Source organism: Neocloeon triangulifer, unplaced genomic scaffold, assembly GCF_031216515.1.
Source record: "Neocloeon triangulifer isolate White Clay Creek 2 clone unplaced genomic scaffold, ASM3121651v1 ptg000012l, whole genome shotgun sequence".
Lineage (NCBI taxonomy): Eukaryota > Metazoa > Arthropoda > Insecta > Ephemeroptera > Baetidae > Neocloeon > Neocloeon triangulifer.
In genome coordinates, this window is record NW_026775554.1 from 9,961,696 (window position 1) to 9,976,620 (window position 14,925).

At 37.1% G+C, this 14,925-nt stretch overlaps 1 protein-coding gene across 1 annotated transcript in view; it reads right to left on the reverse strand.

Moving 5' to 3' along the window:
• Window positions 1–14,925, reverse strand: part of LOC132197192 (protein Wnt-5a-like) — a 103,947-nt gene extending 89,022 nt beyond the window's left edge. Inside the window, exon 1 of the mRNA XM_059620305.1 lies at window positions 14,659–14,925. Within this exon, the coding sequence (XP_059476288.1) occupies window positions 14,659–14,673 (15 nt within the window). The 5' untranslated portion in view covers window positions 14,674–14,925. The remainder of the gene's footprint in view (window positions 1–14,658) is intronic.

Sequence of the window (14,925 nt, forward strand, 5' to 3'; positions counted from 1 at the left end):
AATTTGGTTTGTTTCGTTTTGTTTATTACTTTTTTCTCTCACAACAGGTTAAAGTTTATTCTCAAAAATCCCAACAGAGACACAGAGAGAGAATTGACAGCCAGCTCTTGAACTTGCTAAAAATCGTAGATTTAATTTGAAAGCAAAATTGTTTGAAAATTCTTCTTTATCATTGATTGGAGTCGAATTTTGAACAAATAAACTACCCTTTTTTTATTATTTTAATTTATTTAAAACACTTTGAATGTTAAGTTCAAGGGCGGCGATTTGCTTCAACACTAAATTAGCTTCAGGAAATTTTGCAGTGGTTTCTGACAGAGAATAAACTGGAAGAGAGAAAGCTGGCGGTGACATTTCGGCGCAGGGCTTCGTACCAGAAGCACTGAGGTACAGAGGCTCGCTCTCGCTTCGCTGCACGCCACACAGAGAATAGGAGGAAACAGCTGTATGTGTGTGTGCAATAGGTGTATACTGAAGAAGGAAGTCGTGGGTGAATTCCGCGGCTCCGCCGCACCACGCTCGGCCTTCCATTTGGAATTGGCCACCGAAACCAACCATAGTTTCATACTTGGAATTAGCGGACACTTTTCATCTCAACTTGGAACACAGCACAATCAGTTCACCGCAATAGCCACTGCAGCAGAGTTGGCGGACTAGCATTTAAGAGAAAATAAGAAAAATAATAATTCTGCTGAAATTCATGCATAATAAAATGAAAAATATTTTATTCAGCAATAATTTTTTTTTTCATTAATGCAGATTGGTTTTTACACACAATACTTTTCTCTTGGTTTTTATATGCATTATAATTTTTTTCCACGTGTGTAGTTTGAGAATTCAATTCCGCAAGCACGGTTGTTCAGACTGTATAATTATTCCATGTTGATAAAAAGCCTTTTTCTTTTTGTTTTTCACTTTTCCCCACAAAGGAAACCAGCAATCTTTTTGAAGTGGTTTGTCCCGTATCAAAGAATTGCAGTGGAGATGATAGCGCGTCGGAAACCGACCAGCACGCAAGAAAAAAACGCGAGCTGTGCGTCTGTGGCGTGATAAGATAATGCAAAATGAGTGACATCCTGTTTGGAATTCACCGCCGCAGCCGCCGCGCTGACGGGCGACGAAATCGTTATACGCGACGAAGCGGTCGTTCTCATCGCAATATGCCAAAAATGAATTGTCCTTAAACTTCCAAAGAGTCTCAATTGCAGTTGAATTTGAAGCTAAATGAAAGTAAATTAATGGGGCGCATTTAATTAGAACGGGTGGGTTTACGAGCAGGTCCATATAGGTCCAGGGACGGACGAGGTCGTTGCATGTGGCCGTTAATGTCACTCGGCTGCTGTAAGACATATTTGGAATTTTAGTGTGCACTTTGGAACAGCAAAGGGCTCGTAAAAAGGACGCCATATAATAATGGCTCCACTATACTCTGCTCTATGCTGGGAAATACTGCATGGACATGCTCTCTGGTCTGCTATCTAGGCATACACATTACCAAAGGAAAAGGGCACTGCTGGCTGCTGGACCTTGGGTTGAAAATTAGACAAAATTAACGTTTAAAGACTCGCTTTTAAAATACCAATGCTGTATGTATTGTGTGGCAATAGTGAAAATTTCAAGTAAAATCATATTAATTTTTTATCAAGGCTGTTGAGTAGAGAATTTCTATACAAAAAAATTCAATTAATTTTTATATAGTTACCAGCCCAAAAAGTTGTTTTTTATTTATTATGGTATGGTTGTAACACAAATTTTAATGTTAAATATATTTTTTAGCTAATTTAGATTTAATTTGTTTTTAAAATTATTTTTCTTACAGTAAAAATTAAAATTTATTATACTTTAAGTAATAAAGAACTCATTTTATAAAGATTGGAATGAATTAAATGATACTCTATATTACACTTTATTTCACAGTAAAAGAATGAAATTATTCCCTCTTTTAATAATTTTTAACCATAAAATTGGAAATTTCTTCAGTTTATAGATAATTTAATTTTTTAACTGATAATTAGGTTGGATTTCAGTTCGTTGGACCCAACAAAGTTTCATACAATTCGTTTTCAACTCTCTGGATGAAGTTATTGGATTTGCGAGCTTTGCTCGCAGGCTTATATTTTTATGCTTTAAAGATCCCGACGATTCAAAGGATTTTGGTGGAATTTCTTCTCTCTCTCCCTTTTATTTCCCTCCATTGGAGCATACGTAATGGAGTGAACTGATGCATTTTCAGCAATAATCGCGACTGCACGCCATGCATGCACCCGGGCTCATTGTCGGGTCCTGCAGCAGCAGCCAGTGCAGAAATTTCCTCTGTCCCTCATGTGTGTGCTGTTGATCCGGTAGTCTCTCCGCTCTCTCTCCACTCGCCCTAGTGCACATTCATTTCGTTTTATGCGTCGCGCTGTACACCCCCAGCTAGTTGCTGGCAGGGGGTGCAAGTAGGAAATGAAAAAGACTCGCCTTGGGGGATGCGAGTGCCATAATGCGAGGCGCGGCGTTTCTCCCCCTGGGTGCGTATGCAACGTGCACTCCACTCGCTCTATGGCTCTCCTGCCCGATGCACGTGTGTGGGTGGAAGGGGGTGGGAAACAAACACCCCACGACGGCCTCGAAAATTGCGGCTTCGCGAATTAATCACGCTGGGCTGGAAATTTCGCCCGCAGACTCTCAAAATGCGACCTCCTGTGAGGAGTTTTTTTCATCCACTCCTGGGATGCAGCGGCCAGTTTGGAGCAAGCAGGGAGTGCAAATAATGAAAAAAGGGGTCTTCCAGGACCAGGGGCCTTTTGCTTGCTTAACGTCATGTGTTGCGCGCCGTAGTCAGGGCCGCGGGGAGAAGACCTTAATGTGCTTAAAGCGTTTTGAGATTTTCATTTTTTAAAGGGGTGGAAATGAGAGTTGGTGGAATTCCAAATAAGAAGTTTGGAGAAACAGCTCGAGGCTGAAAATTTACAAAAGATTATTTTTTTAATCTAATTGTGGATAAATAACTGATTATTAACATTATATATGAGATCAAAAGCTGCTCTTTTTAAAAAATTTTCACTGAAAAGTCTTACAAATTTTGATGCATACATTAAGGTACTATTGAAACGAGTCAATTTTCAATAACATTAATTTGAATAATTCTTCATAAACATTTAAACTCCTTCCACTCTTATTTATGCTATATTTATCTTTTAAAATATACATAAAGTGTAATTTTTTTAAGTAAAATCAGCTGTACTAACAGCATTACAAAAAACGATTAATTATTCTAAATTGTTTCTGCGTCATTAAAAGATCATTTGGTTCTCTTTTTATAATATTCTATTTTCCTTTCATTTATTAAAAGTTGGCTAGAAAAAATTATTTTGCGCTGTGGTTAGCGCTTCCACGGGCAAATTTGGATGGACCGGGCAGCTAGCAAAGGTCATTATTTTGCTGTCACAAAATAGTTGAAATGTTGGTAAGCGCAGGCAGGCCAGGCCGGACGGAAGGACACATACATACATGCATTTGCGCTGCTGATGCATAATCCTCAAAGTGCCATCAAGGGATTAGCGGCGGTATAAAATGTAATTGCCATCACTGCCTCGCTCTCGCTCGCTCTCGTCGGTCGGTCCGTGCTCGGCAGCCGCGGCTCAGCGTAAAATACTGGGTGTACCTATGCGCCGAAGTCAGATGGAGAGCGTATGCGAATAAGTTCATCCTTTTGTTATGATTTCATGAATGAAGGCGGAGAGAGATGCGATAATAAATGCTGGCAGCTAAATTTTACGAGTTGTAATCATTAAAAGCGAGGGCGTTGGGAGCTTTTGAAATATAAACTGCAGAGAAAACCGGACTTCACAGTATTCCAGCGGTCAATTTAGTTTTACGGTCGCATATATTTCAAAGCCGGAGACCTCAGATTTGATTGGATTTTCCGGTGGAATTCTCACAAATCCTACCGAAAAAAATTTTAATTTTGTGGATTTCATAAAAACGATAAAAACATTAATTTCTAACTTTGGTCGGTTAAAAACTTTCATACTAATGCCAGGTTATAATTTAATAAGATCCGATTTTTCTAATTTTAATGTTTTTTTTTTAAATTATACTTTTATAAAATTCATTTTTTTATTAAAAAATAATTCAAAAGCATAAAAGTATATTTTTGGCAAAGTCAAATTCAATTTTAAATTTAACACATTCACATCAGCAGGCTGAATTTATTTAATTCTGTGTTTAATTAATTTAGTAACATTTTGCAAGCTATACATCATCAACAAACATTGCCAGCAAGCACAATTATACCGTGTTTACGTTTGCCTGCTGTTGCAGCTCACTATTGTTTTGACTGTGTACCATACATACATAATTTGGTTTGAATCATAAATTTGCGTTGTCTGATTTCCTTCATGCAGCGTCAGCAGTGGAATATGTTCGTCATCAACGCAGCCAGCAGCGAGAAGAAAATACCTTCAAAGTTTCCAATCTGAAATAAACAACGCCGAGAAAATGGAAAATAAATAAAGTTTTCTGCTCGGCGGCAGCCAATTCAATCTCGGCACCGGCTTAGGGCGTTTGTTTTTGCTTGTTGCCGCTTTTCGAAACGAGAAAGACGGCTTGCTTGGAGCTGCACAACCCAGCGAATTTAACCGCACTTTCATGTGCGCACAAGACTCTGCATGAATAGTTAATAAGTAGAAAGGATTATCAAATGTGAGATTTACTAGTTTCCCAAGCTTATAATGTGTATTTTTTTTTTTTTGCATACAAGTTTAACTTTTCTTTCTAAAAGTTCATTTTATTTAAAAGTTGGTCGTTGGGTTAGAAGACATTCATACTTTCTTTAAAAAAAAAATGTAAATAATGAGAAACAGTGACAATTAATCATATTTAAAAAAAATCCTCTTTGTCGCTCTGCACTTTTTATTTTATACATATTAGTAATGCCTGACACCTGATGATTTTTACCATCACAATGAAAAATCTGAATGCATGTTTGATTCTGTCACTGCTCATCTTTCCTGAGTCCTTTTGGTTGCAAAACAATTTTAAACAATGAAGACCGCGTGCAGGCCGCGCGCATAAACACACCTCAACAATGCATCATTGTTATAAGTTAGAGGCGCCTGAAAATATGGGACTTCCGGCGACGACCAAAAAGGCCGCCGCCGCCACGCGTGCAAAACGTACATATTATATAATATAATTGTATATGCGCGACACACAGGCTTCTACGGAATTTCCGCTTCCTGCCTTCACGAAGGCAATTTTTCTTCTTTCCGCGCCGGCCGGGGACTCCGCGGATTAATTTACCTTGCAAGTCGCTGTGGCTAATTTGAATAAATTACTCGCTTAATTATTCTAAACGAGCTTCGCTGCGTTATTATGGTGCAAATTGGGCCCCAGTTCTTGCGTCACGGTAAGTTTGGTGAAAACTTGGGGCTGCATGGATATATGGTCATTTTTTTAATTCTATTAAGATTTATATTCAATAAGGAGCACGCAGATCGTCTTGCAGTTCTAGTGATATATTAAATTATTTTAGGTTAATTAAATTTTAATTTTGCTAAATTAAAACGAGAAAATTATGGACTTAATGTACCGTTACTTTCGAGGGAAGAAATCCAACCGTTTTCCCATCAATTTGACGTTGGTCTGCAGGGCTGGATGAACTTTTATCAGCGCTGCTGACGAACAGTTTTGAAAAGCCCTCATTGTTTGTCGTCTCCGTCACCAGCATTTCAGGAAAAAAAGAGTGCTGTTCCCTCACGTCGAGGGTGAATTAATTAAGTTAATTCATTAAGAGGCAGTTGTGATGGAACTCGAGTCGAGGATGATAGGTCTCTCTTTCAACTCATCTCTCTCCGTCTCGTCAGCGTATTGAATTAATACAATGACACTTGTAAATATAACAAAGCCGCATGTTATTAACAATAACTCGGGCGCTCCTTCTCTTTTTCGACGCACTCGAAACTTGATTAAAATTCATAAGTGCCGTCGTTGTCTCCTCGGAGAGAGAGGCTCGCATGAATTTATATACAGGCGCATAATTTGACTCGGAGAGAAATTTTGCTGTGAATCGTGTGAAAATCGTCCGCTCCTTCCCCGAATGCTTCAATTTCTTCTTCTCTCTGTGGCACAAAAGAGAACCCCTGACCCGACCGGCCGGACGGCAGAAAAGATTTCTTTCTGTGCACTGCGCGTGAATAAAAAATTACAGAAGGTCGCCCTTGTAAATCCCTCTCTCGGTCGGTCGAGGGTGCACGGCGTAACAATGGAAACCTTGTGACCTAGCTGCATTATGAAGAAGCACGGCAGCAGCAGGTCTGATTGTGCCTCTGTCATATGGTGGAGGAATTTCAAACGAGGGAAACCTTCCTCCCCTTCCCTCGTCTTGTAACATTCATATTTTTTTGAGCACCCCATACCTCTATGGCAGGCCACGCAGGAAGAAGGAAAACCTTCTGATGCTACTTGGCAACAGTCTGAAATTTACTCTGGATATTCGATTCCGTGAAGCTGCATAGTGGTACCAGCCTTTCCACATGTCAAAGGAAGCCTTCTTGGCTGAGAAAATTTAGGCGAAACGCGAATTTACAAGAGATTTCCGAGTGCAAACAAAATAATTAAATTTGAAACTATTCAAAATTAAGGGCCACATTGGAAGATACAAGATTTTTTTTTAATTTCTTTTTGTGTTAAGCTCGAATAGCATTAATTTTGCCGCAATATCAAAACAATATTATTAATCAGAAGTAAAGCTTGAATTAGAATATTTATTTTTATGAAAATCTTTTGAATTTAAAACCTACTCTAAATATCTTGGAGCATCATATTTTCACCTTCTAGACATATCATACAATTTTTGGAATTTTACTCTAAATTGTCGATACATCGTTTTCCCTCTACACTGCAAACATTAATTCGGAAAGTGCCAATTCACCGATGAAACAGAAATTTCAATTTGGTAATTGAGCTTTCCGGGAAATACAAAAATAATTGAAAATTAAGTCGGCGGGCTGCGCGGGTGGGCGCTGGCGGCTGTTATTAAAAAGCCATCAAAGTGTCACGACATTTATCAAAGCAGACACTACCGTGCCCAGTTTAATAATTTAGCATTTTTCGCCCTCGCCGATATACACGGGCAGCTAGATGAGAACCAGCGAGTCAGCGAAACACCAAAATTGATGCATCGTTGATTTTCATTGCAAAAAGGGTGCGTTATTGTTTTTGGGGAAAACGGCGGCGCGTCCTTTGGGACTGCTGGCTGCAAGTTGGTAATGGTTTTCGTTCGCTTCCATCAGCACCAGAGAGAGATGTTTATCAGGCCGAGGTTAAATACGAGATTTATGATCTTTTTATCAGGTTAAATGCTTATTACGACTCTCTATGACCCGTGCAAAATGATGGTTGGAAAAACGTGTTGTTTGATGGCGCTGGGCGGCTTCCCGGCGCGAGAACGAAAATTGCCACGCGCGCTTTTACCCAAAAGGAAGGATATTGAGCGCCATTTACTCTGCATGTATACGTGCTGAATGGAAAATGTGTACACAAAGTGGCAGATTGCATATCGCGAGTGAGAGAGAGAGAGAGACGCATATTACGTGCACACATTTTGCAGTTTCCAACATCAGCTGGGGTGTCTGAAAGGGCGACTGCATGAAAAGAAGCCCAAAAAATGATTAATGAGACTTGGAGCAAAAAAATTAGGTAGAGCTGCGCGAAAATCTGCACCTTTGCCACTTCTATATAGAGACTTTATTTTACTCTCTAAAGAGATTTTTTATTCCAATAATAATTTTTTTTATGAACCATATAGAGCCCAGTTCAAACTTCAAACCAAAATATGCATAATTATTTAAATAGGCGGTTATAAAGTGGAAAACTTTTAATCTAAATGAAGTTAAAACAAAAATTAATAAACAAAATATTAATATTATATAAAAATCAATAATTTTAATGTTCCTATGGCTTCAAATATTTAAAAATTAATTCCATTTTCCCTTCAGAAAAAATTATAAAAATTATCATTGTTATAATTTGCTGGATTTTTTTTGCTCCTATTATCTTATAATTAATTTATTGTTATTTTTTAATCCTGATTTTTTTTAAGAATTTCCACTTTCAGGAGGGTGCAGATGGAAGAGCAGGTGGAAATTTTTACCGTATACATTTTTTTTCGACTTATACTCTTGCGTGCGGCGGGGCCGTTGGGCGGATGAGCTCGGCGGCGACGGTGCCATAATACGAGATTATCATATGATACGCGAGTCGCCTCTTTTGTTTCAGAGCGGCGGTGGCGAGTCGACCGACCGACGAAGCCGTACAGTGCACCTAGGAATGCGGTTTTTAGCACCTGTTCCCACCCCTTGCTGGTGTGCGACGCGCAGGGTGGTCGCCAGAGGGCAGCCGACGCGTTTCGCCAGCCACCCCCTTTGATATCAGATGTGCGTGCATGTGCGTATTCACGCCCTAACCCACCCACTCACCCACCACCCTCAACGCATTCTCTATCAGTCGCGGCGGCGGCGGTTCAAAGGTTCGCTCTCACCCTCTCGTGTGCATTGTGCACACGCATGCATGCAAATATGGCAGGGGCGAAAGAGAGAAAAAACTGCGTTCGCACAAGGAGGTGGAATCAAGTCTAGTCTGAAAAAATCTACAGGCTTATTTCTCCATTTTAATTTTCAAAAGTGTGATATTAATAAAACTAAAATAGGTTAACATTTTCCTAATAAGCTACTTTTTTTAACAACTACACTTTTTTAGTCAGTAGAGTTATTGCTAATGCTAAAATATAATTTCATTAAGAATATGTAATATTTAAAATAATTATAGAGAATTAACTGTACACAAAAATTGACAGAAATTTCAAAAACTATTATTTAAAATAATTTTGTAAGTAAGACGATTTTTTTTATAATTCATACCAGCTAACTTGAAGGGGAGAGAAATTGCATTTTTTTTCATTTTCTTAAAATTTTGTATTGAATTTTATAAATAGTTCAATTTATTTGGAATCGGCAAATTTTACATGGCAGAAGATACGTTAGGGCAAAATTAATCAACAAGAAATGATAGAAAGGTCTTTAAAATGTTTTAATTTCTTATTTTTTCGCAATTATTTTTGCCGAACAAATAATAAAATAATTCTTATTCCGCACACGCATGTTTGCCTTGTTCAAAATAGCAATTACGCTATGGGAGCGATAACCAATTTCAACGGCGTGCAATAAATTTTGCAAAGCGTGTAAGGCACGAATTGTGCTGTTATACCCACTGAACGGCAGAAAAGCGGCGGTTTTCGCCGGCTGGCGCTCGCTCTCTCCAAATCCAAATATCGATAGGCCGTTTTAATTTCCATTGCAATTCATTATTATATTGAAAATGCTCTGTTACTCTGCGCTGGTGACTATGCCCGATGTAACCGAACGTGCTCGCGCACATACATATATACAAAGTACATAATATGGAGCCATGTGTTTGTAGTACGCCTCGCGCGAGAGGCTTTAATTCCGCTGCCGCTGCTGATGCCGGTTCCTAGCCTGTAATATCAAAAGCAGGGTGGTTGGGAGGTTTAAAACTCGCCAGCGCATATATAGCTTAAAAAGCAGGCCTCCGATGTGAACATGTAAAGTGCATGGGTAGGGAAGTGTTGAATGGAAATATTGATTACGAGTTTTGTATATGTGAGAAAATAACTTCAGAAAAAACAAAAAACTATTGGAACTCTTTTTTTGTTTAAAGCTTGAAATTGATCTCAATAAAGGTCTCTAAATTAAAAAATAATAATAATAATTAACATTTAATTAAAAAATCTCCCTAATCTGAACAGTAAAACAAACAACTTTTACACACTTTAGACGTTAGAGACAGGTTTTAAAGCTGTAATTAGAGAAATCAATTAACTGCAATCCATTGAATATACAAGAAGGTAGAAATGTATTTTTATATACATCTTGAATATTAAATTATCAAACGTCTTTTTGTAAAAATTTCAAAGCCAAATATTCAGATTTTAGGAATTAAAAATAGACTTTCATTTCATTGTTTTGCTAGTTGTGATACCCTTTCTGCTCATTTTTCCAATTTAAAATTTTGAAGACTTGAGTAGAATAAATATAAATATATAGTAATAATAAAAAGAAAGTTTTTGAAAAATTGCACCTCTTTGCTTTATTAATCATTCCTTCACTGCCCTTAAGTTCAGTATGTACGTGCGCTTTTCACATACATATAAGCGCGAGAGAGCTCTGTACACACTCACATACATTGAAAGCGGAGCCTCCCCTTTGACAGGCTCGAAATGCAGCAGAGGCTGGTATGGGCCCTGCCAGCAGCGCACAACTACCAAACTAAAACTCGAATGCAGCTGGGGGACTCGGCATTAAAATTATGCTGCACTTGTATACACGACTGAAACATTTTAGCAGGCAATAAAAAGCAAACCCTTCTTTCCTTGCAGGCAATTTTTCCAACTTTCCCGCGAGCAGGAAAACACTTTGCAAGCATTTAAGTTACCTGAGCGAAAAAAATGCGCGGGGAAAAAGTGTCGGATCCGGCTGTGAGTCCCCTTGGCCCACAGTATTTGCCCTAGGCGTGCCTGCAGGTGCATAGCGAGCATAGATAATGAGCACCGGCAACCAGCACCCTGCCCTCCACTGATAAAAGCCGGCTGTGGCACAGCCTTTGTATGTATATTAAATTTATAGAGATAATGTGCATTGACCTGAAATTCTAATTGATAAGACCTTCTTATATTTCATTTTGAAAATAATAAATTGCAATTAAATCATAAAATAGAACCCAATTGCTATTACTTTGATTTAAAAGCGTATTCAAAATTGACTATAAGTTATTTTAATAAATCTCAAATTTAATTAATATAATATTCCAAAATTTATTTTAAAGTGGCCACTGTGAGCATGAATGAATTTGACTTGATTTATTCGATTTTTTTACAGTTATTATGTACTTAAATAAACTTTCTGCTTTTTAAAATCTAAAAATAAGTTAATGTTTTCAGAATTTTTTTTATTTAGTATATAGATGCATTGTCAAAAGGAATGCGAAGTATATAAATAAATATTTATAAAAATAGTGATTTTGGTTCAGAATAAATTTTAACTCTGATTTTTAATGTTAAAAAACGTCTTAAACCGTTGCATTGCGTGCTTCAAATTCAAAGAAGAGGCATTAAAAATAATTTAAGCTGTACATCCGACCGATTTATACGTCAGAGTCGCAACACCTGCTCCAAGCATGGTACCTGGCGCGCACCTTGCGTTTGTGAATTACGAACGAATTTCGGGTTGTGCTCGTTCTTGCATTAAATTCGAACGCCGAAAGCGCGCAATTCCATTTCAAGCAAAAAACTGGCTCTTTTCGTGCGCCAGCAAATTTCCTTTCCGAACGACGGACGGGATTATATTTTTTTTTCTCAGGTAAGACCGGCGCGGCTCTTTGTTGTGCAAGAAAGAGATATCAGGCGGTGCAAAGCACACGATGGGAAACGGGACGAGAGCCGCCGAGTGAATCGGCGAGATGCGCGCCGGCCCTGTCAAATACTAAAACAGTGACGCGGTTTCTTTGACACAATCCGCATTGCCTTCGCCTCGAGGAGGAGAAGAGCCGCTTTATTTTCTTACATGCAGCCCAACCCGCAGCCCCTCGCGACTTCCACTCTACCGGCAAGCACGCTAGTTAGGTGGTGCGATGCTGTACGAACTCCGCAACTCGAGAGCCATCTGTTGCTAAGCCTCTAACTTCATTCAATAATTTTCCTGGAAATATCCTTTAAACTTTAATTATTCTTTAATATTAGAGTGTATTCTGTGTAAATTGTTGTAAAATTTAAATAATAATAAAAAGAATAAAAAGTCAAAAAACTTTCCCTGAATTATTTTCTAATTGCAAGAAGTACTGAATTCTCAATTATTTCTGAAATTTAATTTTTAAGATTAAGAACCAATTATTAAAATGTATTTTGTAAATATTTTTTTAGATCATGATAGAGTCCTTTGAAGTATTAAATAAATAAATAAATTGTATTTAAAATGAAAAAATTTGTCAAAACATTTTCCGTATTTTTTCTTTGTTTCACTCTATTTATAACGCTAACTAAGTATTGTATTAAAAAATTTAGCATTGAAATATTGAATACTTTGATTCATGAATAATGCAAAATTATAATGAAAGCAGGAATGGAATGTTATTCTATTATTTAATTAATTTGAGTTATTTTTAAAAAAAACACAAATTAGTTGAAAGAAACTAATTAAATTAAACTTAAATTAATTACAAAGTAGTGTTTTAATTAAGCATATAATTTCAATCAGCCCATTTTTTGAATCCAATCAAACCCAATTCCTGCATTTTATTTATTAATAAAATGCAAATTTTGCAGTTGGAAATAATATAAATATTTCAAAGTGCATAAATGGTATTTAATTAACTGCATGACCGCACTATTACACCAATACAATTATAAAAGAACGTTGACATGGGCGAAGAACGCTAAACAAAATCAATTTATTAACTTGTTGCTAAACAGCACGCGTCGTGATCAGAGTGGGAAATAATTACGCCGCGTTCGAACGTGCTCCAACTCAGGGTATGGTTAATTCTTGTGCTGATGTATCAAATTTCTCAGTACTCGCGATGGCTTAATAGCTCATTGAATTTATTTGCCACTCAATCCACCCAGCTGGTGGGATAAACGAGCGTTGACAATAAAACTGCATGTCTCTGTGTCTAATTTAAATGCACTGCAAGCACAATTAACTTACAATTTTACTCATCTGTTGGGCGCGTGTGACACTCGGCAATTATGGTCACTGGCGCGAGTTAAATGCACCAGAATGCACGTTATCCGAGACAACAAACAATTATTTAATCGCGCTTGAATTGATGGGAATACGTACAATAATACCCTGAATATAATACGCTATTGTTTTTTGTTAATATGGTTAATAATTTATCAGAGTGTTTATGAATCTTGTTACTTGCGAAGGTGGACAGATCACTGTGAAAATGGAGAATGCTAACTCAATTAATGTAATTTGTGAAAATAATTTTCTTCTACTGATATTTAATTCAAAGGGATTAAAAATTGGTAAGAATTAAATTCAAAGAATTCTAACTCTTATAATTTGATCAGAATGATATTGAGATATTTTTATTACAATAATAATAATTTAATTTGATAGCTGCACACAATTTTATTTAAAAATATTCAAATTCTTAGTTATTTTGGGGCGAAATCATTACCAGAGATAATACTTGAAATTAATTAACATCGGATATTAGATCAAATTTAATTAATATTTATTTATTTTTTATCAGTTATTGCAAAGAAATTTAAAATTTAGCATATAACCAGTAAATGCTTTTTTCACAGAAATAATTTAAAGAGATTTTTTTTAATTAATTATGTGTGTGAAGCAGGTGTGAAGAATTTAAATTAGGAATGGGTTTTTTCCCCGACCAAATGTGACTGAATTGGCAGCTAATTAAAACTTCCGACGGTGAGCTGCATTGTCGCACCTAATTTTAATACATTGTGTCTTGTCTCGGGGGCAAACACACACTGCACCTTTCCAGCAAATCCGTTAAATGAGGCATGACTCTCGTGTTTATTAAGCACAATGATCGGTTATGAATGGGAAAAAGAATTAAGTACAAGATGAAGGTGTAGGCGAGGCGTCTGTGACAAAAAGGCAGTCGAAATTCAAAGAAAAAAAATGCACACTCCAGAGAGATGTCAAACGTAAACAAACCTCTCATCAAAACGCTTCTCTCGGCTCATAATGCAAGAAAGAGATACGTATGAAAATTTTGAGCGCAGGTAAAAAGTTGAAAAATTTGTGTGTGTGAGAGAGAGATGACGATTCAAAAGTGGTTTCCAGCACTTGCTCGCCGTCTGGATAAGAAGAAACTGAAAGGAGCACGAGTCGGTCGCCACTCCATTAATTACGCTTGTTGCCTTTTTTTGCGTTTTTATCTCGGCAAAAGAGCCTGCGAGCGATGACAAGAAAACTTTTCACCACGCAGAGATAAAAAACTCGACAGTCATGTGAAAATTTCTGCTTGTGATGCAAAATAAAATAAATTTTAAATAAAAGCCACTTTTGTCTAAAGCTTGGAATTTCATATTTACGTGGTTTACATAAGGAAACTGTAAAATTTAATAAAAAAAATTATATTGTTTGTGCAGTCCGGTGCAGTCGAGTGCAATAAGGAAGAAATGCAATTTTTTTACTCCCACAGAATAGAAGAGTCATAAAAACGTCATAAAAAGACTTTTGGCATTTCGTCAGCCGCACCTGGACAAATTGAGTTAACGCTTCTTTGCCAGGAAAAATGTAAACAAAATAAAATCATAAAACATCATGTAATTTTTAAATATTTTCTGCAGAAAAAATATGAATTATAAGCTGAATAAAAAAATATTTATGTAATAATTTAATCAATTTAATAATATTCAATTGATTAATGTTTCAGTGTATCACAAAAATTAATTACTTATTCTATGTAATTTCTTAAAAAAAAGCTATTCACACGCTAGATTCTCATTTCATCCAATTTCCTCACAAATCTCACAATGAATAATAAGTAGGAGATTTAAAAATTCTTGAGGACCACTTAAATACATTTAAATAAAAACAAGTAACACATTCCTACCTGGCCTGGTGACATAGTATGATCGATGGAATTGAAAATCAACCGCGACACAAACGATGACAGTTTACACTTGTGTCTACTTCCACAGAATCCACAATTCCAGGTTCCAGTCCTGCACCTTGAACCTTGAAGTCGAGGTCGTCTCGTACTTAGTCCTTTCGTGGTGTCCAAAGCATCCAAAGCAGGCCAGGGAGAACAGGAAAAATCGTCCAACACCTGCGAAGACCGCGAAAACACTGCAGTCTTGCAGCCAGAGAAGGCAGAACC